Here is a 24,348-nt window from a genome sequence, read left to right as displayed (position 1 = left end):
GGGAGAAAGTCGATAAAATAAATTCAATTTTAGAAATGCTTGGCGGGCCGCGTGTTGCTCATCCTTGATCCATATCAGTATCAACGGGTACTACATTTATTACCTCAAGAATTTTTCAAAGAAATATTCCCGATTGTACTTAAATCAATTTCAAGCCACAATTTTGGCGTCATATTCTCTGCACGGATGAAGCTACACTAACAAGCAATGTTCAAACAAAAAATTATCATCTCTGGATGCTCGAAAATCCTCATGTAATTCCTGAGCAACATTTTCAGCGTGAGTTTCAGTGCAATGTTTGGTTGGGGATATTAGACAAAATTTTAATTGGTCCGCATTTCTTACCACCTAGGCTCATTGCGGGCACATTTCTGCAGTTTCTTAGTAATGATTATTACATTTTAATTGAAGATGTTCCGCCACAACTCAGAAGGAACTCATGCTTTCAATTAGATGGTTGTCTAGCACATTGCGGCAGAAATCCACGACAGTGGCTAAATCAAAATTATCTCAATCGAAGGATTGGCCGTGCAGGACCAGCGCTTGGTCTGCTTACTCTCCAGATCTAACACCACTGGATTATTTTTGCTTGGGGTGCCATTAAAGGAAAAGTCTATGAAATGTCGGTCAATGATCTTCATTCTTTAAGAAGAAGAGTAATTGAATCAATAGCAGCAATCCAGTGCCGTTCGGCTAGTGCTGCTGTGGAAGAAAGATACCGATGCCTCATTTTCTTTATTATTTGTTTATTTACTTTTAATTGCCATTATTTTCTATTAATGAAGAAGTTGGAAGACACTATTAATTTTTTTTTATTATAACCTACCTAATAACAATTCATAAAATAGAAATCTTTAGACGTGAATATCTCGTAAACAAAGCATTAACGGGCATACCTTCATAGGATTTTTTTTTCTTGTTTTGAGGTCCTAAATTCACAATTTCAGTTAGGTCACTAAACCCTGAAACACCCTGTATATCAAACGGATATGCCTACAGATAGCCTGAGTAGGTTTCTCAGAAAGAAGAAACGGCACTGCACGAAGAAGAAAAACTCGTGTCTTCAAGCATTACCCAAAGGTCTTCCTAAGTCTTAAGTATAATCAAACAGGCTGGAGTGGAGAGGTATTTTAAATGAAGGGTGCCACAATCATTGAGTCGAAGAAACAAAATCTGATTGGACCATTTCCACCAAATCTAAATGATTTACCCGATTAAAACTGATTTTGTACTCATCTTTTTTGCCAAGCCTTCTTGTTTCAGTCACATTAGCTTCCATCATGAAAGTGCCGTTACTTAGTTGAAATGGTGCAAAAGTTGCATTGCGTCCAGTGACGACTGGTTGTAGGCTTTCATCTGTAATTATCTCCCCATCTGTGAAACAAAAGTCTCTTAACTATCAGTCAAAGAAAACACAATTAGGAGTTCAACAGTGACCGTGAGACAGTAATCATTGCTCTAAGTTAGAATAGTGAATTTACGAAGTTCTAATTGTCTGAATCAGTCTGTGTTGAGCTTTAGCAGTGTACGGATCAAAGTTCGATCTCACTCGCAAGTAACAAACCGGCTTATTCTCCATTTACTTTTACAATTTATTTTTCTATTTTCTTTAAAATGAATACTTAATTTTAATTTTATTTTATTTTCTTCTCTTTATATTATTTTTATTTATTTCTTTTTTATTCTCTTCTTTATTAAAAAGGAAAAGTTTCTGTTTTTTGTTTTATTTCAATTTATTGCTTTTTAACTTGTGCAAAGTGTAAATAAATTTTTCTGCAACCATGTAGGAATGTTCTCATTACTCAATTAATATCAGCTGTGTAATGCCCAACTTTACCTCACTAGTGGGGAAAAATTCCCGTTAGTGTCACTTTCCTCACTAGTGAGTGAAAAAACTTTATTGTGCTTCCTTGATATATGAAGTTTTGTTAATAAATATTTTCTGTAAAACTTTAATAGGCTTATTTAACGTAATTAATAATTAAAAAACGAATATTAAAAAAATAAAATAAAAATTGAAAGGAATACAGAAATAAAATAGTTATTTATTTAAACTATTTATTTAACTAAGTGTGGAAAGTAGTACTTTTCCTCACACGAGGCAGGGTTTGCACGCACGAGCGAGCGAAGCGAGGCGAGTGCAAGTACGTATTGTCGAGTGTGAGGAATACTTTACACTCGAGTTAAATATTATAATTTTTCTGCAACCATTAGGGTTATTAACTAAAACAATTAAAAATCACTAGAATTCATTTTAAATTTCTATAAGGTAACACTATAACCTTTTTAACTGTTATAATTAAAAATATTATTTTTATTTCTATATTAAAACTGTCCGGTAGGACAGTTGTATAGGGTTGACCATCAAAAACTGCACGAAAAAGTGTAAAGTTGAAAAACACCCAACTTTGACAATTTTTTTCTATTTTTCTATAAAAGATAAAATTCCCAAATTTTCTTTAAATCTTACTCCAAACCCTCCTTTATTACTGTAATTTTTTTGCAACCACCCAGATCTAATAGGTTTCGAGAAAAAAGTTGCCGAAAATGAGCAAAAACGGCTTTTTCAAAAAATGTTCTTGTTCTTGTTCTTCTTGTTGTTGTTGTTGTTGTTGTTCTTGTTACCTTTTTTGTAAACAACGTAGCGCCTAAACGCGCGGACCGATTTTCATGAATGAGGTGTCATTCGATTCGGAATTTTATGTTGATGTGCCTTTTGGGGGTCTCGATCCTGTACATTGAATAGGAGAGGAGTTAGCCCCCTTTATGTAAGGCCCCCTCCAAAATTATTATTACTAATTACTCTGTAAATCTTCGCCCGATTTTGATAAAATTTGATAGGATGATAGGGTTAGGGCTCCCCTACCTAACAATAAAGCGACGATCTGCTCTTACACTTGTTAAGGGGAAGTATAGCAATCGTTTCAAATTATCGACACGTGAACCGATTTTCATGAATGAAGTGTCATTCGAATCGAAATTTTGTACAGATTTGTACTTTAAAAGTCTCGACGCTATGCCTCATAAGTAGGGGAGTTTGCCCCACCCAAATAAGGCCCTTTCTAAAACTATTATTACCAATATTTCTACAAAGCTTAGTCCGATTTTGATAAAATTTAGCACGAAGAAGTGATTAAAGCTCCTCTACGTGGCTGTGAAGTGCCATCATGCTCTTACACCTACTAAGAGGAAGTACTGCAATCGTTAAAATTATCAATGAGTGAACCGATTTACATCAATGAATTGTCGTTCGATTCAAAATCTTTGCCTTTTAGGGAGAAGTACTGTAATCGCAGTTTATTTTTCTTGCTCCTCTTAAAAGGAAGTACTGAAATCGCAGTTTAATTTCGCTATTTACGTAAAAATACCTTCCTATTTTATTCAAAACGCTTTTTCAAAAAAATGGTTATTGAGGATGGTTTGGGGACCGCAACTATAACCATTCTTTAAAAAGATCTCTCCAGTGGTATTTACGGTTCCGATTTAACACCATATCAGGTTATAATGATAGAATAGCTTATTCCAAATTTTAAAAAATTCTGTAAAGCAGACGTAACTTTGCTAATAAACAAAAAGGAAAATCTATCCAAAAGGTACAAAAATCTCCTTAACAAAAACTTACAGTTTAAAATGTTAAGTATAAGGGTTGATTAAACGCCAAAAGGTACACAAATCAGCAAGTACCCAACATTTCATTAATACTTCATTGATATTATTTAAGTAATTTTACCGCATTAATTGTCATTAATATTTTTTAAGAATTTATTAGATGTCACAGACCCTTATGCTGGCCAGTTCATTCATAATAGTTATAATTGTGATAAAATGTATATTATATCTTCGTATAAATAGGTACTTTATGTTAACTCTATTCCAAATTATTCTTCTGATTTCTCTTTAATGTGCCCTTTATTCTGAAGTTGTCACATATACATGCATGTTAAATTAGAAAAAGACAAATTTAGAGTCGGCTACTGTTTAAATTTGAATCACGGAGGATTTAAAACAATATTTCAGTCTTGAATTCGTCTTACCGAAATATTCGTGAGGACAAATAACACACAGTTAATAACAAGTAGATTATTCAACATTATTTATTCATTTCTCAATTGTAATTTAATTTAGTTCCCCTAATTTTACTTATGGTAAAATACTGGAATAATTAGCTGTCCTAAAAATATGCATATCTTATTTATTTTATATTACATATACACAACATTGTGGGAAGAACACCTAGATGGAGAATGTAATTGAAGAAAACTATATTATTTGCGATAAAGCCAGATTATTTATTACTTATTATTACAAACGTTTCACTACTACATAAAATAACAATTACTTTAACCGAAGAAAGAACTTAAACCGACGATTTTTATTTAAAAATAAAAATAAATAAATAAAATCATTGATGTACGATATGTTGGTGTAAGCAATTTTTAAAAAATTTTATGAATATTTTAGCCTCATATTTTTGTATTTTTTATAACGTTCTCTTTTTCACCTGTAATCAATAGTTTGATTATTATAGATAAATAGATATTACAGTCAATCTAAGTTAAATGGTGTGCTACTTGAACAAATATTTTGTAGATGAAAATGGCCAGCATAAGGGTATGTGTCATCTAATAAATTCTTAAAAAATATTAATGACAATTAATGCGGTAAAATTACTTAAATAATATCAATGAAGTATTAATGAAATGTTGGGTACTTGCTGATTTGTGTACCTTTTGGCGTTTAATCAACCCTTATACTTAACATTTTAAACTGTAAGTTTTTGTTAAGGATTCCTTTCAATTTTTATTTTATTGTTTTAATAGTATTCGTTTTTTAATTATTTAGTTACGTTAAATAAGCTTATTAAAGTTTTACAGAAAATATTTATGTTAATAACAAAACTTCTTATATCAAGGAAGCAGAATAAAGTTTTTTCACTCACAAGTGAGGAAAGTGACACTAATGGGAATTTTTCCCCACTATTGAGGTAAAGTTGGGCATTACACAGCTGATTTTAATTGAGTAATGAGAACATTCCTACATGGTTGCAGAAAAATAATATTTTAATAAATAATTAGATATTTTTAATTATAACAGTTAAAAAGGTTATAGTGTTACCTTATAGAAATTTAAAATTGATTCTAGTGATTTTTAATTTTTTTAGTTAATAACCCTAATGGTTGCAGAAAAAATATAATATTTAACTCGAGTGTAAAGTATTCCTCACACTCGACATTCGTACTTGCAATCGCCTCGCTTCGCTCTGCAAACCCTGCCTCGTGTGAGCAAAAGTACCACTTTCCACACTTAGTTAAATAAATAACTATTAGCCCTTTCTTTGGATTTTACCTCAGCATATGATTCTGTTCAATTGCCAATCTTTACAGATAAAATGAAAATAGCGGGATTACCAGAAAAATTTATTTTCAACATTATTAAATTAATTTCTAATAGAAATATATATTTAAGAATAAACAATTCATTAGTAGGCCCCAGATCTACAAATCTAGGTCTCCCGCAAGGCGGAATTCTCTCCCCCTTTATAGTGCGGATTTAGAAACCCTTTCTTTCTAAAGAAATTAAAATTCTGCAATATGCAGATGATGTTTGCATTTATGTTATTAAACCTTCCTTTCAAGAATGTAAAGATTTGTTGGAAACTGCTTTGTTGAAACTTGAATCATGGATATTCGGAAATGGTATAGAAATCTAGAACAAAAGTCGGTCATTTGCCCCTTTACAAAGAATAGAAAGTTGCCTGTTTCAGATTCAATTACATTGGAAGGACGTACTCACCCATGCAAAAATTCCGCTAAATTTCTTGGGGTCATCCTTGATAAGACATTAAGTTGGAAAGAGTATATTAAATTGGTTGAAAAGAAAACAGAAAAATATTTTAACATTTTAAGAGCAGTCTCTCACCATAAATGGGGGGCCGACCCTGAGATCTCGCTACTCTACTATAGAGCCACTATAAGATCGGTAATGGATTTTGGATCTACATTCTATGGCATGGCGAAGAAAACAATTTTTAGGCCATTACAAATAATCCAAAATAAATGTTTAAGAGTATGTTTAGGTTTTCTACGCAGCACTCCAATTGATATTATGTGTGCAGAAGCGTGTGAACTTCCCTTAGAATACAGATTCCAGTTATTATCTCATAGATATTTGTTAAAAACTTCAGTTTTGGATTATAAAATTTATAATAAAATTTGTCAGTTGAATTCTAAAGTCCTAACCAATAATTATTGGAGAAATAAGATTTCATCTGTCTTCTGCGATAGTTTTATAGAAATTTCCCAACTAAAACATTTAGTTAAAATCAATGAAAGAGAGCCGCCCTCCATAATGAGCTATAAAATAGCAGTGTTAGATTAAAACTGTCCGGTAGGACAGTTGTATAAGGGTTGACCATCAAAAACTGCACGAAAAAGCGTAACGTTGAAAAACACCCAACTTTGACAATTTTTTTCTCTTTTTCTATAAAAGATAAAATTCCCAAATTTTCTTTAAATCTTACTCCAAACCCTCCTTCATAACTGTAATTTTTTTGCAACCACCCAGATCTAATAGGTTTCGAGAAAAAAGTTGCCGAAAATGAGCAAAAACCGCTTTTTCAAAAAATGTTCTTGTTCTTGTTCTTCTTCTTGTTCTTGTTCTTGTTCTTGTTCTTGTTGTTACCTTTTTTGTAAACAACGTAGCGCCTAAACGCGTGAACCGATTTTCATGAATGAGGTGTCATTCGATTCGGAATTTTATGTAGATGTGCCTTTTGGGGGTCTCGACCCTGTACATCGTATGGGAGAGGAGTTAGCCCCCTTTATGTAAGGCCCCCTCCAAAATTATTATTACTAATTACTCTGTAAATCTTGGCCCGATTTTGATAAAATTTGGTAGGATGATAGGGTTAGGGCTCCCCTACGTAACATTAAAGTGGCGATCAGCTCTTACACTTGTTAAGGGGAAGTATAGGAATCGTTTCAAATTATCGACACGTGAACCGATTTTCATGAATGAAATGTCATTCGAATCGAAATTTTGTACAGATTTGCACTTTAAAAGTCTCGACGCCGTGCCTCATAAGGAGGGGAGTTTGCCCCACCCAAATAAGGCCCTTTCTAAAACTATTATTACCAATATTTCTATAACGCTTAGTCCGATTTTGATAAAATTCAGCTCGAATAAGTGGTTAAAGCTCCTCTACATTGCTGATGCTCTTGCATCTACTAAGAGGAAGTACTGCAATCGTTTAAATTATCAATGAGTGAACCGATTTAAATCAATGAATTGTCGTTCGATTAAAAAATCTTTGCCTCTTTGCCTAGAAGTTCTGCAATCGCAGTTTATTTTTCTTACTCCTCTTAAAAGGAAGTAATGAAATCGCAGTTTAATTTTGCTATTCACGCACAAATACCTTCCTATGTTATTCAAAACGCTTTTTCAAGAAAAGTTGTTACTGAGGATGGTTTGGGGGACCTTAACGATAATCATTGTTTAAAAAGATCTCTCTAGTGGTAGTTACGGTTCCGACTTACCATCTTATCAGGTTATAATGATAGAATTGCTTATTCCAAATTTAAAAAATCTGTAAAGCAGATATGTAACTTTGTAAAATAGACAAAAAGGAAAATCTATCCAAAAGGTACAAAAATCTCTTTAACAAAAACTTACAGTTTAAAATGTTAAGTATAAGGGTTGATTAAACGCCAAAAGGTACACAAATCAGCAAGCACTCAAAATTTCATTAATTCTTCATTAATATTTAAGTAATTTTACTGCATTAATATTCATTAATATTTTTTAGAATTTATTAGATGTCACAGACCCTTATGCTGGCCACTTCATTTATAATATTTTTTTGTTATAATTATGATAAATCACACATATGTACATGAATGTTAAAGTAGAAAAAGACAAAGTTAGAGTAGGCTACTGTCTTGAATTCGTCTTACCGAAATATTCGAGAGCACAAATAACACACAGTTATAACAAGTAGATTATTCAACAACAATTATTGATTTCTCTATTTTAATTTAATTTTACTTATAGTAAAATACTGGAATAATTAGCTGTCCTAAAAATATACATATCTTATTTACTTTATTTTACATATTACATTTTTTTTTATAAAAAAAAGTTTTGAATTTTTTAGCCTCATAATTTTTTTTTATTTTTTATAACGTTTTTCTTTTTAACCTGTATTTAATAGTTTGATTATTATATATAACTAGATATTACAGTCAATCTACAGTGCTACTTGAACAAATATTTTGTAGACGAAAATGGCCAGCATAAGGGTCTGTGACATCTAATAAATTCTAAAAAATATTAATGAATATTAATGCAGTAAAATTACTTAAATATTAATGAAGAATTAATGAAATTTTGAGTGCTTGCTGATTTGTGTACCTTTTGGCGTTTAATCAACCCTTATACTTAACATTTTAAACTGTAAGTTTTTGTTAAAGAGTATTGATTTAAAGTTAATAGGGGACTTCACCAAATATCCATCTAACATTAAAGAAATAGTATTTTAAGAAACTTGAAAATTTATGGCCCGGTGTTTATGCCATTTTCACAGACGGGTCTAAACTGAATGAGAAAGTGGGATGTGCCTTTTATGATCCACAGAAAAATTTGTTTCAAATGGCCAACCTGCATGAATATGCATCGGTTTATACTGCTGAATTGACTGCGAGTCTTTTAGCCCTTAAACATATTATAAACTTGAAGGAGAAACACTGCTTTGCTATAATCAATGATAGCCATAGTGCCCTTATAAAAATAACTAACGTGAGAAACTCTTTTGAAAATAATTTTATAATTAATGACATTTTAGACGCGGTGAGTTTGTTACAGGAAAATGGGATTATAGTAAATTTTGGTTGGGTAAAGGGACACTATGGTTTGAAGAACAATGACAATGTCACTCAATTTCAAAGGATGCAACAGTTAACGGTGAAAGAATAGACTACATTTCCTTGCCAATAGAAGATTTAAAAAGATTTTTAGGAAAGGTGGTAGTGCAAAATGGCATCTGCTTACAAATACAATAATGATTAATTTATTGCTGATGTCGGATGTACCTCGTATATATCTAGTCACAGCTTCCTGGTAGGTTTAAGTCTTATGGGTTGGAGGAATATCAAGTACACCGCCCTTATAAAGTGTTTTATTGTGTGTGTGTGTTATAAAGCATATAAGTTTTGTATAAGTGTATTATATAATTTGCATGTACATATTTTATTTATCACCGGTATGACTATATTTATTTGAATGCAAGTATTTATTGCAGTGGCTGTTTAGTAATAGTGTAGATTTAGAATTAGAATCCTTAGTGTTCTCGCACTCTATTTGGTACGATAGAGTGCGAGGGGGGACCAATACCGGCCGGGGGTGGCAACTTTTGGTCGTGTAGGAAGTCTTCCTGTACTATCTTAAAATTGGGAGTCACTATCTTTTGGAGGGGTGGGTCTGAGCTGGGATTGGCTAACCCGGCACTGAATGTGAGTTTGAAAGTTGTGTAAATAGTGTACATCATTGCAATTTAGGATTAGGAATTAGGGGTGCGAGGAATATCGAGTACTCCACCCCAACTCGTTATTTTAGTTGTGTTAGAATGTGGCTGTGGTTAGAATGAAGGTATTTATTGAGATGCAAGTATATTTGGTATGAGTTTAAGTTCATATGAATGTATTTAATAGTAGGAATGCATAATTGGCAGAAAGTTTGCTAGTGAGAATTTGGCATAAACATAGAAATATAAATTATGGAAAACCAATAAAGGAGCTGTGGCTCGGTTATGTTGGATATTTAGCAATGGATTATCCATATTTATGGAATAATACGTGGCTATGGCTTAACAGCTAATGCCCCCCCAAAAAAAATTGTCTGAATGACTTAATTATTTGCATACTTGAAGAAAAGTGATTAAGGCATACGTATGTGTGATTTCAAGAAAATCTATCGACTAGTTTCGTAGCAAAAACTTTTTTAATTTAAGAAATTTTATTAAAGAATCCTTTGGTTTAGTAACATTTAAGTGGTGGGGCCATGGACTTTTGATGATTAGAGAAATAACTTTCTTTAGGGACCATGGTATGATAGGCGTAGCAATCAACAAAAAGGCGGATGTCATTATGCTTCTTTATGCTGATGATACAGTATACTAGGTTATTCTTGGATAGACGTGCAGTTTCTTGATAAATATTACGAAAACTAATTGTTAAAAGTCAATGTAACCAAAAGTAAAATAATACCTATTCATTAGTTAATTTGTTGTCGGATCTGTGGTATTAGTTTAAGAAAGTGCAGCGGAACATTTAAGGACAGGTAAAACAGTGACATCTTGAAAAAAGTTCAAATTAAATTTTGTAAATCACTCTTACAGTTGCCAAAATCAACTCCTGATGCGTTACTTACGAAATGAACTGAACAGAATTCATATTAACTTCCACATATTTAAGAGGGTTCTATCATGGTGGGTAACATTACTTAGAATGAATGATGAATGAATTCGAAAATTATGCTTAAATCGTCTCATAAATTTAATAGATAATACCCAAATCCCTTTTAACTGGTGTTTCTTTTCAGACAATTATTTAACTAAAGTTAGAGCCACTCATGGATCTCTCAGGACTACAATGAAATAAACAAAAGAAAAAAAAAAATTATGAAATGCTTTAATAAGATGATTATGTGATGATTTAGAATCATTATTCAAAACAAAATATAACTGCTACATTAGGCTTGTGAGTCAGTACAATTCCGCACCGTTTTACCTGTCCTTAAATGTTCCGTGCACTTTCATAAACTAATACCACAGATCCGACTAGCAAATTAAAAATACCCACCAATAGTAATAAAAAATATGATTTCAACCCTAACGAAAATTGCTCATTCAGTTGTGGCGGGTCATTGGATACGCTGGAGCATCTTTTGTTAGAAGGCCGTACATTTAGCGCACTTAGAATTGAATATCTTGACAAGCTTCTAAATTCTAGTTGCGCTAGATATAACTTTGAATCCCAATTCGGAGTCAGAGATTAAAAACTTGTATTACCTTGTCATCAAATGTTTAGAGAATTAAATAAAAAAATTGAAACCCTGGTTGTAATTTAGAAATTAAACAAATAAACAAAAACAAATTTAAGTTGAAATCTTCCACCTTACAAAATAAATAATAAAATAGTTTGTAACCGAAAAATAGTCGTAGGTGACAGGAGCTGCTAAATAAAATAAATTTGAACTTTGGACTGCAAGACCAGGTGCTGTTTACAGCCAAGATTCCAAAATAAAAAAATGCATACTCCACCGTGCGTTCAGCCTGGCTAGTGCCTGCTTATGTTATCTATCGTTTGTGAGTTCTATATTTTTATTATTATTTTGTATCTAGCATAAATTTTCCTATTTGTATGAATTTTTCCTTAAGTAAAGATATTTTGTTGTTGGTTCTAAGCACCAGAGAGAATTTTATTTTACTCCCTATCGCCCCAGGCGATTGTCTCCAGGACCCTCCCTCCTCTCACGAGTGAGCTATCCCGCCAGAGGCACCCTTAAGGGTATTTTTCTTTTTGAGGCTGGTTAGGGATATCGTATCTGATAGCTTCGGCTATCTGTCGCCCGCAAGGATACCGCCCCTGACCGGTCACAAGTTGCAGTAGCTGAACAAAAAGTCAGTCCTTATATAATGCTGGGAAGTCAATATTTTCTTCATTTTTTGTTCTCTTGCCAATGTTCTGTCACACTTACTGTTTATATGTTTTTGTCATCTAGGTGAGTCATTTAATAGTAAAAATTACTATTATTTTCTTAGGTTAGGTTACACAGAAAGGTCTGTTAACTATGTTGAACTCTTTGCTGTAAAATTTAATACTTTTGGAAGCAATCTTGATTTATTTGATTTGAAAACTAATACCATCAAAGAATAAAATGTAATTTTTTTTATATACAAATCTTTAAATACAATAAAACTTATTCTTTCTCTCCGTACATAACATCTCATGATTTACCTTGAAAAAGAGTCCACTTAGATTGTTCAGTTTTATATGGGGTACAATTATAAATAGAAGCCAAAGTAAATGTCAGATGAATGGCTTGATCTCTTAGAAAACTTGATGGGTTCTTGTAATCTAACGAACTAGGAAAAAATTAATACATGTGTTATTAGGTAAATTTTAAGACATGCTACATGTTACACAGCTAGCGATACAGAATTCCAAATATATTGAACTGTTTTCAGCACCGTTGTAGATTAAAATCATTTGTAAATATCTTCTTTATAAATGAAGTTATAGGATTTCAGGTAAATATTAATTGAACGTTATTAGGTTTGGAAAATCTTGAGGGGAGGAGGATGGTAATATAAATTAAAATGGTAGAGCTGGTTAAATGGGTGGGGGACGCCACCAACATTCAGAAATACTCAGAGATTGGACAAACAAAATGATTTTCTATTTACAATCAGCGCAGAGGCACATACATACAACCGAGGCTCTAGTCCGAACACATAAATATTAATTGAACGTTATTAGGTTTGGAAAATCTTGAGAGAAGGAGGATGGTAATATAAATTAAAATGGTAGAGCTGGTTAAATGGGTGGAGGACGCCAACATTCAGAAATACTCAGAGATTGGACAAACAAAATGATTTTCTATTTACAATCAGCGCAGAGGCACATACATACAACCGAGGCTCTAGTCCGAACACATAGATATTAATTGAACGTTATTAGGTTTGGAAAATCTTGAAAGAAGGAGTATGGTAATATAAATTAAAATGGTAGAGCTGGTTAAATGGGTGGGGTACGCCAACATTCAGAAATACTCAGAGCTTGGACAAAAAAAATGATTTTCTATTTACCATCAGCGCAGAGGCACATACATACAACCAAGGCTCTAGTCCGAACACATAAATATTAATTGAACGTTATTAGGTTTGGAAAATCTTGAGGGGAGGAGGATGGTAATATAAATTAAAATGGTAGAGCTGGTTAAATGGGTGGGGGACGCCAACATTCAGAAATACTCAGAGCTTGGACAAACAAAATGATTTTCTATTTACAATCAGCGCAGAGGCACATACATACAACCAAGGCTCTAGTCCGAACACATAAATATTAATTGAACGTTATTAGGTTTGGAAAATCTTGTGGGGAGGAGGATGGTAATATAAATTAAAATGGTAGAGCTGGTTAAATGGGTGGGGGACGCCAACATTCAGAAATACTCAGAGCTTGGACAAACAAAATGATTTTCTATTTACAATCAGCGCAGAGGCACATACATACAACCAAGGCTCTAGTCCGAACACATAAATATTAATTGAACGTTATTAGGTTTGGAAAATCTTGAGGGGAGGAGGATGGTAATATAAATTAAAATGGTAGAGCTGGTTAAATGGGTGGAGGACGCCAACATTCAGAAATACTCAGAGCTTGGACAAACAAATTTATTTTCTATTTACAATCAGCGCAGAGGCACATACATACAACCAAGGCTCTAGTCCGAACACATAAATATTAATTGAACGTTATTAGGTTTGGAAAATCTTGAGGGGAGGAGGATGGTAATATAAATTAAAATGGTAGAGCTGGTTAAATGGGTGGGGGACGCCAACATTCAGAAATACTCAGAGCTTGGACAAACAAAATGATTTTCTAATTACAATCAGCGCAGAGGCACATACATACAACCAAGGCTCTAGTCCGAACACATAAATATTAATTGAACGTTATTAGGTTTGGAAAATCTTGAGGGGAGGAGGATGGTAATATAAATTAAAATGGTAGAGCTGGTTAAATGGGTGGGGGACGCCAACATTCAGAAATACTCAGAGCTTGGACAAACAAAATGATTTTCTATTTACAATCAGCGCAGAGGCACATACATACAACCGAGGCTCTAGTCCGAACACATAAATATTAATTGAACGTTATTAGGTTTGGAAAATCTTGAGAGAAGGAGGATGGTAATATAAATTAAAATGGTAGAGCTGGTTAAATGGGTGGAGGACGCCAACATTCAGAAATACTCAGAGATTGGACAAACAAAATGATTTTCTATTTACAATCAGCGCAGAGGCACATACATACAACCGAGGCTCTAGTCCGAACACATAAATATTAATTGAACGTTATTAGGTTTGGAAAATCTTGTGGGGAGGAGGATGGTAATATAAATTAAAATGGTAGAGCTGGTTAAATGGGTGGGGGACGCCAACATTCAGAAATACTCAGAGCTTCGACAAACAAAATGATTTTCTATTTACAATCAGCGCAGAGGCACATACATACAACCAAGGCTCTAGTCCGAACACATAAATATTAATTGAACGTTATTAGGTTTGGAAAATCTTGAGGGGAGGAGGATGGTAATATAAATTAAAATGGTAGAGCTGGTTAAATGGGTGGGGGACGCCAACATTCAGAAATACTCAGAGCTTGGACAAACTAAATGATTTTCTATTTACAATCAGCGCAGAGGCACATACATACAACCAAGGCTCTAGTCCGAACACATAAATATTAATTGAACGTTATTAGGTTTGGAAAATCTTGTGGGGAGGAGGATGGTAATATAAATTAAAATGGTAGAGCTGGTTAAATGGGTGGGGGACGCCAACATTCAGAAATACTCAGAGCTTGGACAAACAAAATGATTTTCTATTTACAATCAGCGCAGAGGCACATACATACAACCAAGGCTCTAGTCCGAACACATAAATATTAATTGAACGTTATTAGGTTTGGAAAATCTTGAGGGGAGGAGGATGGTAATATAAATTAAAATGGTAGAGCTGGTTAAATGGGTGGGGGACGCCAACATTCAGAAATACTCAGAGCTTGGACAAACAAAATGATTTTCTATTTACAATCAGCGCAGAGGCACATACATACAACCAAGGCTCTAGTCCGAACACATAAATATTAATTGAACGTTATTAGGTTTGGAAAATCTTGAGGGGAGGAGGATGGTAATATAAATTAAAATGGTAGAGCTGGTTAAATTGGTGGGGGACGCCAACATTCAGAAATACTCAGAGCTTGGACAAACAAAATGATTTTCTATTTACAATCAGCGCAGAGGAACATACATACAACCAAGGCTCTAGTCCGAACACATAAATATTAATTGAACGTTATTAGGTTTGGAAAATCTTGAGGGGAGGAGGATGGTAATATAAATTAAAATGGTAAAGCTGGTTAAATGGGTGGGGGACGCCAACATTCAGAAATACTCAGAGCTTGGACAAACAAAATGATTTTCTATTTACAATCAGCGCAGAGGCACATACATACAACCGAGGCTCTAGTCCGAACACATAGATATTAATTGAACGTTATTAGGTTTGGAAAATCTTGAGGGGAGGAGGATGGTAATATAAATTAAAATGGTAGAGCTGGTTAAATGGGTGGGGTACGCCAACATTCAGAAATACTCAGAGCTTGGACAAACAAAATGATTTTCTATTTACAATCAGCGCAGAGGCACATACATACAACCAAGGCTCTAGTCCGAACACATAAATATTAATTGAACGTTATTAGGTTTGGAAAATCTTGTGGGGAGGAGGATGGTAATATAAATTAAAATGGTAGAGCTGGTTAAATGGGTGGGGGACGCCAACATTCAGAAATACTCAGAGCTTGGACAAACAAAATGATTTTCTATTTACAATCAGCGCAGAGGCACATACATACAACCGAGGCTCTAGTCCGAACACATAGATATTAATTGAACGTTATTAGGTTTGGAAAATCTTGAGGGGAGGAGGATGGTAATATAAATTAAAATGGTAGAGCTGGTTAAATGGGTGGGGGACGCCAACATTCAGAAATACTCAGAGCTTGGACAAACAAAATGATTTTCTATTTACAATCAGCGCAGAGGCACATACATACAACCAAGGCTCTAGTCCGAACACATAAATATTAATTGAACGTTATTAGGTTTGGAAAATCTTGTGGGGAGGAGGATGGTAATATAAATTAAAATGGTAGAGCTGGTTAAATGGGTGGGGGACGCCAACATTCAGAAATACTCAGAGCTTGGACAAACAAAATGATTTTCTATTTACAATCAGCGCAGAGGCACATACATACAACCGAGGCTCTAGTCCGAACACATAGATATTAATTGAACGTTATTAGGTTTGGAAAATCTTGAGGGGAGGAGGATGGTAATATAAATTAAAATGGTAGAGCTGGTTAAATGGGTGGGGGACGTCAACATTCAGAAATACTCAGAGCTTGGACAAACAAAATGATTTTCTATTTACAATCAGCGCAGAGGCACATACATACAACCAAGGCTCTAGTCCGAACACATAAATATTAATTGAACGTTATTAGGTTTGGAAAATCTTGTGGGGAGGAGGATGGTAATATAAATTAAAATGGTAGAGCTGGTTAAATGGGTGGGGGACGCCAACATTCAGAAATACTCAGAGCTTGGACAAACAAAATGATTTTCTATTTACAATCAGCGCAGAGGCACATACATACAACCGAGGCTCTAGTCCGAACACATAGATATTAATTGAACGTTATTAGGTTTGGAAAATCTTGAGGGGAGGAGGATGGTAATATAAATTAAAATGGTAGAGCTGGTTAAATGGGTGGGGGACGCCAACATTCAGAAATACTCAGAGATTGGACAAACAAAATGATTTTCTAGTTACAATCAGCGCAGAGGCACATACATACAACCGAGGCTCTAGTCCGAACACATAGATATTAATTGAACGTTATTAGGTTTGGAAAATCTTGAGGGGAGGAGGATGGTAATATAAATTAAAATGGTAGAGCTGGTTAAATGGGTGGGGGACGCCAACATTCAGAAATACTCAGAGCTTGGACAAACAAAATGATTTTCTATTTACAATCAGAGCAGAGGCACATACATACAACCGAGGCTCTAGTCCGAACACATAGATATTAATTGAACGTTATTAGGTTTGGAAAATCTTGAGGGGAGGTGGATGGTAATATAAATTAAAATGGTAGAGCTGGTTAAATGGGTGGGGGATGCCAACATTCAGAAATACTCAGAGCTTGGACAAACAAAATGATTTTCTATTTACAATCAGCGCAGAGGCACATACATACAATCAAGGCTCTAGTCCGAACACATAAATATTAATTGAACGTTATTAGGTTTGGAAAATCTTGTGGGGAGGAGGATGGTAATATAAATTAAAATGGTAGAGCTGGTTAAATGGGTGGGGGACGCCAACATTCAGAAATACTCAGAGCTTGGACAAACAAAATGATTTTCTATTTACAATCAGCGCAGAGGCACATACATACAACCGAGGCTCTAGTCCGAACACATAGATATTAATTGAACGTTATTAGGTTTGGAAAATCTTGAGGGGAGGAGGATGGTAATATAAATTAAAATGGTAGAGCTGGTTAAATGGGTGGGGGACGTCAACATTCAGAAATACTCAGAGCTTGGACAAACAAAATGATTTTCTATTTACAATCAGCGCAGAGGCACATACATACAACCAAGGCTCTAGTCCGAACACATAAATATTAATTGAACGTTATTAGGTTTGGAAAATCTTGTGGGGAGGAGGATGGTAATATAAATTAAAATGGTAGAGCTGGTTAAATGGGTGGGGGACGCCAACATTCAGAAATACTCAGAGCTTGGACAAACAAAATGATTTTCTATTTACAATCAGCGCAGAGGCACATACATACAACCGAGGCTCTAGTCCGAACACATAGATATTAATTGAACGTTATTAGGTTTGGAAAATCTTGAGGGGAGGAGGATGGTAATATAAATTAAAATGGTAGAGCTGGTTAAATGGGTGGGGGACGCCAACATTCAGAAATACTCAGAGATTGGACAAACAAAATGATTTTCTAGTTACAATCAGCGCAGAGGCACATACATACAACCGAGGCTCTAGTCCGAACACATAGATATTAATTGAACGTTATTAGGTTTGGAAAATCTTGAGGGGAGGAGGATGATAATATAAATTAAAATGGTAGAGCTGGTTAAATGGGTGGGGGACGCCAACATTCAGAAATACTCAGAGCTTGGACAAACAAAATGATTTTCTATTTACAATCAGAGCAGAGGCACATACATACAACCGAGGCTCTAGTCCGAACACATAGATATTAATTGAACGTTATTAGGTTTGGAAAATCTTGAGGGGAGGTGGATGGTAATATAAATTAAAATGGTAGAGCTGGTTAAATGGGTGGGGGACGCCAACATTCAGAAATACTCAGAGCTTGGACAAACAAAATGATTTTCTATTTACAATCAGCGCAGAGGCACATACATACAACCAAGGCTCTAGTCCGAACACATAAATATTAATTGAACGTTATTAGGTTTGGAAAATCTTGTGGGGAGGAGGATGGTAATATAAATTAAAATGGTAGAGCTGGTTAAATGGGTGGGGGACGCCAACATTCAGAAATACTCAGAGCTTGGACAAACAAAATGATTTTCTATTTACAATCAGCGCAGAGGCACATACATACAACCGAGGCTCTAGTCCGAACACATAGATATTAATTGAACGTTATTAGGTTTGGAAAATCTTGAGGGGAGGAGGATGGTAATATAAATTAAAATGGTAGAGCTGGTTAAATGGGTGGGGGACGCCAACATTCAGAAATACTCAGAGCTTGGACAAACAAAATGATTTTCTATTTACAATCAGCGCAGAGGCACATACATACAACCAAGGCTCTAGTCCGAACACATAGATATTAATTGAGCGTTATTAGGTTTGGAAAATCTTGAGGGGAGGAGGATGGTAATATAAATTAAAATGGTAGAGCTGGTTAAATGGGTGGGGGACGCCAACATTCAGAAATACTCAGAGCTTGGACAAACAAAATGATTTTCTATTTACAATCAGCGCAGAGGCACATACATACAACCAAGGCTCTAGTCCGAACACATAGATATTAATTGAACGTTATTAGGTTTGGAAAATCTTGAGGGGAGGAGGATGGTAATATAAATTAAAATGGTAGAGCTGGTTAAATGGGTGGGGGACGCCAACATTCAGAAATACTCAGAGCTTGGACAAACAAAATGATTTTCTATTTACAATCAGCGCAGAGGCACATACATACAACCAAGGCTCTAGTCCGAACACATAGATATTAATTGAACGTTATTAGGTTTGGAAAATCTTGTGGGGAGGAGGATGGTAATATAAATTAAAATGGTAGAGCTGGTTAAATGGGTGGGGGACGCCAACATTCAGAAATACTCAGAGCTTGGACAAACAAAATGATTTTCTATTTACAATCAGCGCAGAGGCACATACATACAACCGAGGCTCTAGTCCGAACACATAGATATTAATTGAACGTTATTAGGTTTGGAAAATCTTGAGAGGAGGAGGATGGTAATATAAATTAAAATGGTAGAGCTGGTTAAATGGGTGGGGGACGCCAACATTCAGAAATACTCAGAGCTTGGACAAACAAAATGATTTTCTATTTACAATCAGCGCAGAGGCACATACATACAACCGAGGCTCTAGTCCGAACACATAGATATTAATTGAACGTTATTAGGTTTGGAAAATCTTGAGGGGAGGAGGATGGTAATATAAATTAAAATGGTAGAGCTGGTTAAATGGGTGGGGGACGCCAACATTCAGAAATACTCAGAGCTTGGGCAAACAAAATGATTTTCTATTTACAATCAGCGCAGAGGCACATACATACAACCGAGGCTCTAGTCCGAACACATAGATATTAATTGAACGTTATTAGGTTTGGAAAATCTTGAGGGGAGGAGGATGGTAATATAAATTAAAATGGTAGAGCTGGTTAAATGGGTGGGGGACGCCAACATTCAGAAATACTCAGAGCTTGGACAAACAAAATGATTTTCTATTTACAATCAGCGCAGAGGCACATACATACAACCGAGGCTCTAGTCCGAACACATAGATATTAATTGAACGTTATTAGGTTTGGAAAATCTTGAGGGGAGGAGGATGGTAATATAAATTAAAATGGTAGAGCTGGTTAAATGGGTGGGGGACGCCAACATTCAGAAATACTCAGAGCTTGGACAAACAAAATGATTTTCTATTTACAATCAGCGCAGAGGCACATACATACAACCGAGGCTCTAGTCCGAACACATAGATATTAATTGAACGTTATTAGGTTTGGAAAATCTTGAGGGGAGGAGGATGGTAATATAAATTAAAATGGTAGAGCTGGTTAAATGGGTGGGGGACGCCAACATTCAGAAATACTCAGAGCTTGGACAAACAAAATGATTTTCTATTTACAATCAGCGCAGAGGCACATACATACAACCGAGGCTCTAGTCCGAACACATAGATATTAATTGAACGTTATTAGGTTTGGAAAATCTTGAGGGGAGGAGGATGGTAATATAAATTAAAATGGTAGAGCTGGTTAAATGGGTGGGGGACGCCAACATTCAGAAATACTCAGAGATTGGACAAACAAAATGATTTTCTATTTACAATCAGCGCAGAGGCACATACATACAACCAAGGCTCTAGTCCGAACACATAAATATTAATTGAACGTTATTAGGTTTGGAAAATCTTGAGGGGAGGAGGATGGTAATATAAATTAAAATGGTAGAGCTGGTTAAATGGGTGGGGGACGCCAACATTCAGAAATACTCAGAGATTGGACAAACAAAATGATTTTCTATTTACAATCAGCGCAGAGGCACATACATACAACCGAGGCTCTAGTCCGAACACATAGATATTAATTGAACGTTATTAGGTTTGGAAAATCTTGAGGGGAGGAGGATGGTAATATAAATTAAAATGGTAGAGCTGGTTAAATGGGTGGGGGACGCCAACATTCAGAAATACTCAGAGATTGGACAAACAAAATGATTTTCTATTTACAATCAGCGCAGAGGCACATACATACAACCAAGGCTCTAGTCCGAACACATAAATATTAATTGAACGTTATTAGGTTTGGAAAATCTTGAGGGGAGGAGGATGGTATTATAAATTAAAATGGTAGAGCTGGTTAAATGGGTGGGGGACGCCAACATTCAGAAATACTCAGAGATTGGACAAACAAAATGATTTTCTATTTACAATCAGCGCAGAGGCACATACATACAACCGAGGCTCTAGTCCGAACACATAGATATTAATTGAACGTTATTAGGTTTGGAAAATCTTTTGGGGGGAGGAGGATGGTAATATAAATTAAAATGGTAGAGCTGGTTAAATGGGTGGGGGACGCCAACATTCAGAAATACTCAGAGCTTGGACAAACAAAATGATTTTCTATTTACAATCAGCGCAGAGGCACATACGTACAACCGAGGCTCTAGTCCGAACACGTAGATATTAATTGAACGTTATTAGGTTTGGAAAATCTTGAGGGGAGGAGGATGGTAATATAAATTAAAATGGTAGAGCTGGTTAAATGGGTGGGGGACGCCAACATTCAGAAATACTCAGAGATTGGACAAACAAAATGATTTTCTATTTACAATCAGCGCAGAGGCACATACATACAACCAAGGCTCTAGTCCGAACACATAGATATTAATTGAACGTTATTAGGTTTGGAAAATCTTGTGGGGAGGAGGATGGTAATATAAATTAAAATGGTAGAGCTGGTTAAATGGGTGGGGGACGCCAACATTCAGAAATACTCAGAGCTTGGACAAACAAAATGATTTTCTATTTACAATCAGCGCAGAGGCACATACATACAACCGAGGCTCTAGTCCGAACACATAGATATTAATTGAACGTTATTAGGTTTGGAAAATCTTGAGGGGAGGAGGATGGTAATATAAATTAAAATGGTAGAGCTGGTTAAATGGGTGGGGGACGCCAACATTCAGAAATACTCAGAGCTTGGACAAACAAAATGATTTTCTATTTACAATCAGCGCAGAGGCACATACATACAACCGAGGCTCTAGTCCGAACACATAGATATTAATTGAACGTTATTAGGTTTGGAAAATCTTGAGGGGAGGAGGATGGTAATATAAATTAAAATGGTAGAGCTGGTTAAATGGGTGGGGGACGCCAACATTCAGAAATACTCAGAGCTTGGACAAACAAAATGATTTTCTATTTACAATCAGCGCAGAGGCACATACATACAACCGAGGCTCTAGTCCGAACACATAGATATTAATTGAACGTTATTAGGTTTGGAAAATCTTGAGGGGAGGAGGATGGTAATATAAATTAAAATGGTAGAGCTGGTTAAATGGGTGGGGGACGCCAACATTCAGAAATACTCAGAGCTTGGACAAACAAAATGATTTTCTATTTACAATCAGCGCAGAGGCACATACATACAACCGAGGCTCTAGTCCGAACACATAGATATTAATTGAACGTTATTAGGTTTGGAAAATCTTGAGGGGAGGAGGATGGTAATATAAATTAAAATGGTAGAGCTGGTTAAATGGGTGGGGGACGCCAACATTCAGAAATACTCAGAGATTGGACAAACAAAATGATTTTCTATTTACAATCAGCGCAGAGGCACATACATACAACCAAGGCTCTAGTCCGAACACATAAATATTAATTGAACGTTATTAGGTTTGGAAAATCTTGAGGGGAGGAGGATGGTAATATAAATTAAAATGGTAGAGCTGGTTAAATGGGTGGGGGACGCCAACATTCAGAAATACTCAGAGATTGGACAAACAAAATGATTTTCTATTTACAATCAGCGCAGAGGCACATACATACAACCGAGGCTCTAGTCCGAACACATAGATATTAATTGAACGTTATTAGGTTTGGAAAATCTTGAGGGGAGGAGGATGGTAATATAAATTAAAATGGTAGAGCTGGTTAAATGGGTGGGGGACGCCAACATTCAGAAATACTCAGAGATTGGACAAACAAAATGATTTTCTATTTACAATCAGCGCAGAGGCACATACATACAACCAAGGCTCTAGTCCGAACACATAAATATTAATTGAACGTTATTAGGTTTGGAAAATCTTGAGGGGAGGAGGATGGTATTATAAATTAAAATGGTAGAGCTGGTTAAATGGGTGGGGGACGCCAACATTCAGAAATACTCAGAGATTGGACAAACAAAATGATTTTCTATTTACAATCAGCGCAGAGGCACATACATACAACCGAGGCTCTAGTCCGAACACATAGATATTAATTGAACGTTATTAGGTTTGGAAAATCTTGAGGGGAGGAGGATGGTAATATAAATTAAAATGGTAGAGCTGGTTAAATGGGTGGGGGACGCCAACATTCAGAAATACTCAGAGATTGGACAAACAAAATGATTTTCTATTTACGATCAGCGCAGAGGCACATACATACAACCAAGGCTCTAGTCCGAACACATAAATATTAATTGAACGTTATTAGGTTTGGAAAATCTTGAGGGGAGGAGGATGGTAATATAAATTAAAATGGTAGAGCTGGTTAAATGGGTGGGGGACGCCAACATTCAGAAATACTCAGAGATTGGACAAACAAAATGATTTTCTATTTACAATCAGCGCAGAGGCACATACATACAACCGAGGCTCTAGTCCGAACACATAGATATTAATTGAACGTTATTAGGTTTGGAAAATCTTTTGGGGGGAGGAGGATGGTAATATAAATTAAAATGGTAGAGCTGGTTAAATGGGTGGGGGACGCCAACATTCAGAAATACTCAGAGCTTGGACAAACAAAATGATTTTCTATTTACAATCAGCGCAGAGGCACATACGTACAACCGAGGCTCTAGTCCGAACACGTAGATATTAATTGAACGTTATTAGGTTTGGAAAATCTTGAGGGGAGGAGGATGGTAATATAAATTAAAATGGTAGAGCTGGTTAAATGGGTGGGGGACGCCAACATTCAGAAATACTCAGAGATTGGACAAACAAAATGATTTTCTATTTACAATCAGCGCAGAGGCACATACATACAACCAAGGCTCTAGTCCGAACACATAGATATTAATTGAACGTTATTAGGTTTGGAAAATCTTGTGGGGAGGAGGATGGTAATATAAATTAAAATGGTAGAGCTGGTTAAATGGGTGGGGGACGCCAACATTCAGAAATACTCAGAGCTTGGACAAACAAAATGATTTTCTATTTACAATCAGCGCAGAGGCACATACATACAACCGAGGCTCTAGTCCGAACACATAGATATTAATTGAACGTTATTAGGTTTGGAAAATCTTGAGGGGAGGAGGATGGTAATATAAATTAAAATGGTAGAGCTGGTTAAATGGGTGGGGGACGCCAACATTCAGAAATACTCAGAGCTTGGACAAACAAAATGATTTTCTATTTACAATCAGCGCAGAGGCACATACATAC

At 35.4% G+C, this 24,348-nt stretch overlaps 1 protein-coding gene across 12 annotated transcripts in view; it reads right to left on the bottom strand.

Annotated features, from left to right (window-relative positions):
* Positions 1-24,348, bottom strand: part of LOC141458560 (uncharacterized) — a 96,293-nt gene that overhangs the window by 57,049 nt on the left and 14,896 nt on the right. For all 12 annotated transcript variants that reach the window (XR_012461052.1, XM_074136708.1, XM_074136712.1 and 9 more), the window contains exons 4-5: positions 12,012-12,139; positions 1,211-1,374 (exon numbers count right to left, since the gene is read on the bottom strand). Coding sequence is in view for 11 of the 12 variants with exons in the window: in XM_074136708.1 (XP_073992809.1) it covers positions 1,211-1,374; positions 12,012-12,139 (292 nt within the window). In the remaining variant the exon portion in view is untranslated. The remainder of the gene's footprint in view (positions 1-1,210; positions 1,375-12,011; positions 12,140-24,348) is intronic.

Source organism: Rhodnius prolixus, unplaced genomic scaffold (assembly GCF_049639745.1).
Source record: "Rhodnius prolixus isolate KJV_2025 unplaced genomic scaffold, Rpr scaffold_5, whole genome shotgun sequence".
In the NCBI taxonomy this organism is placed as follows: Eukaryota; Metazoa; Arthropoda; class Insecta; order Hemiptera; family Reduviidae; genus Rhodnius; species Rhodnius prolixus.
Note: the sequence above shows the minus strand (reverse complement) of the source record. Positions and strands in the feature narration are given on the sequence as shown.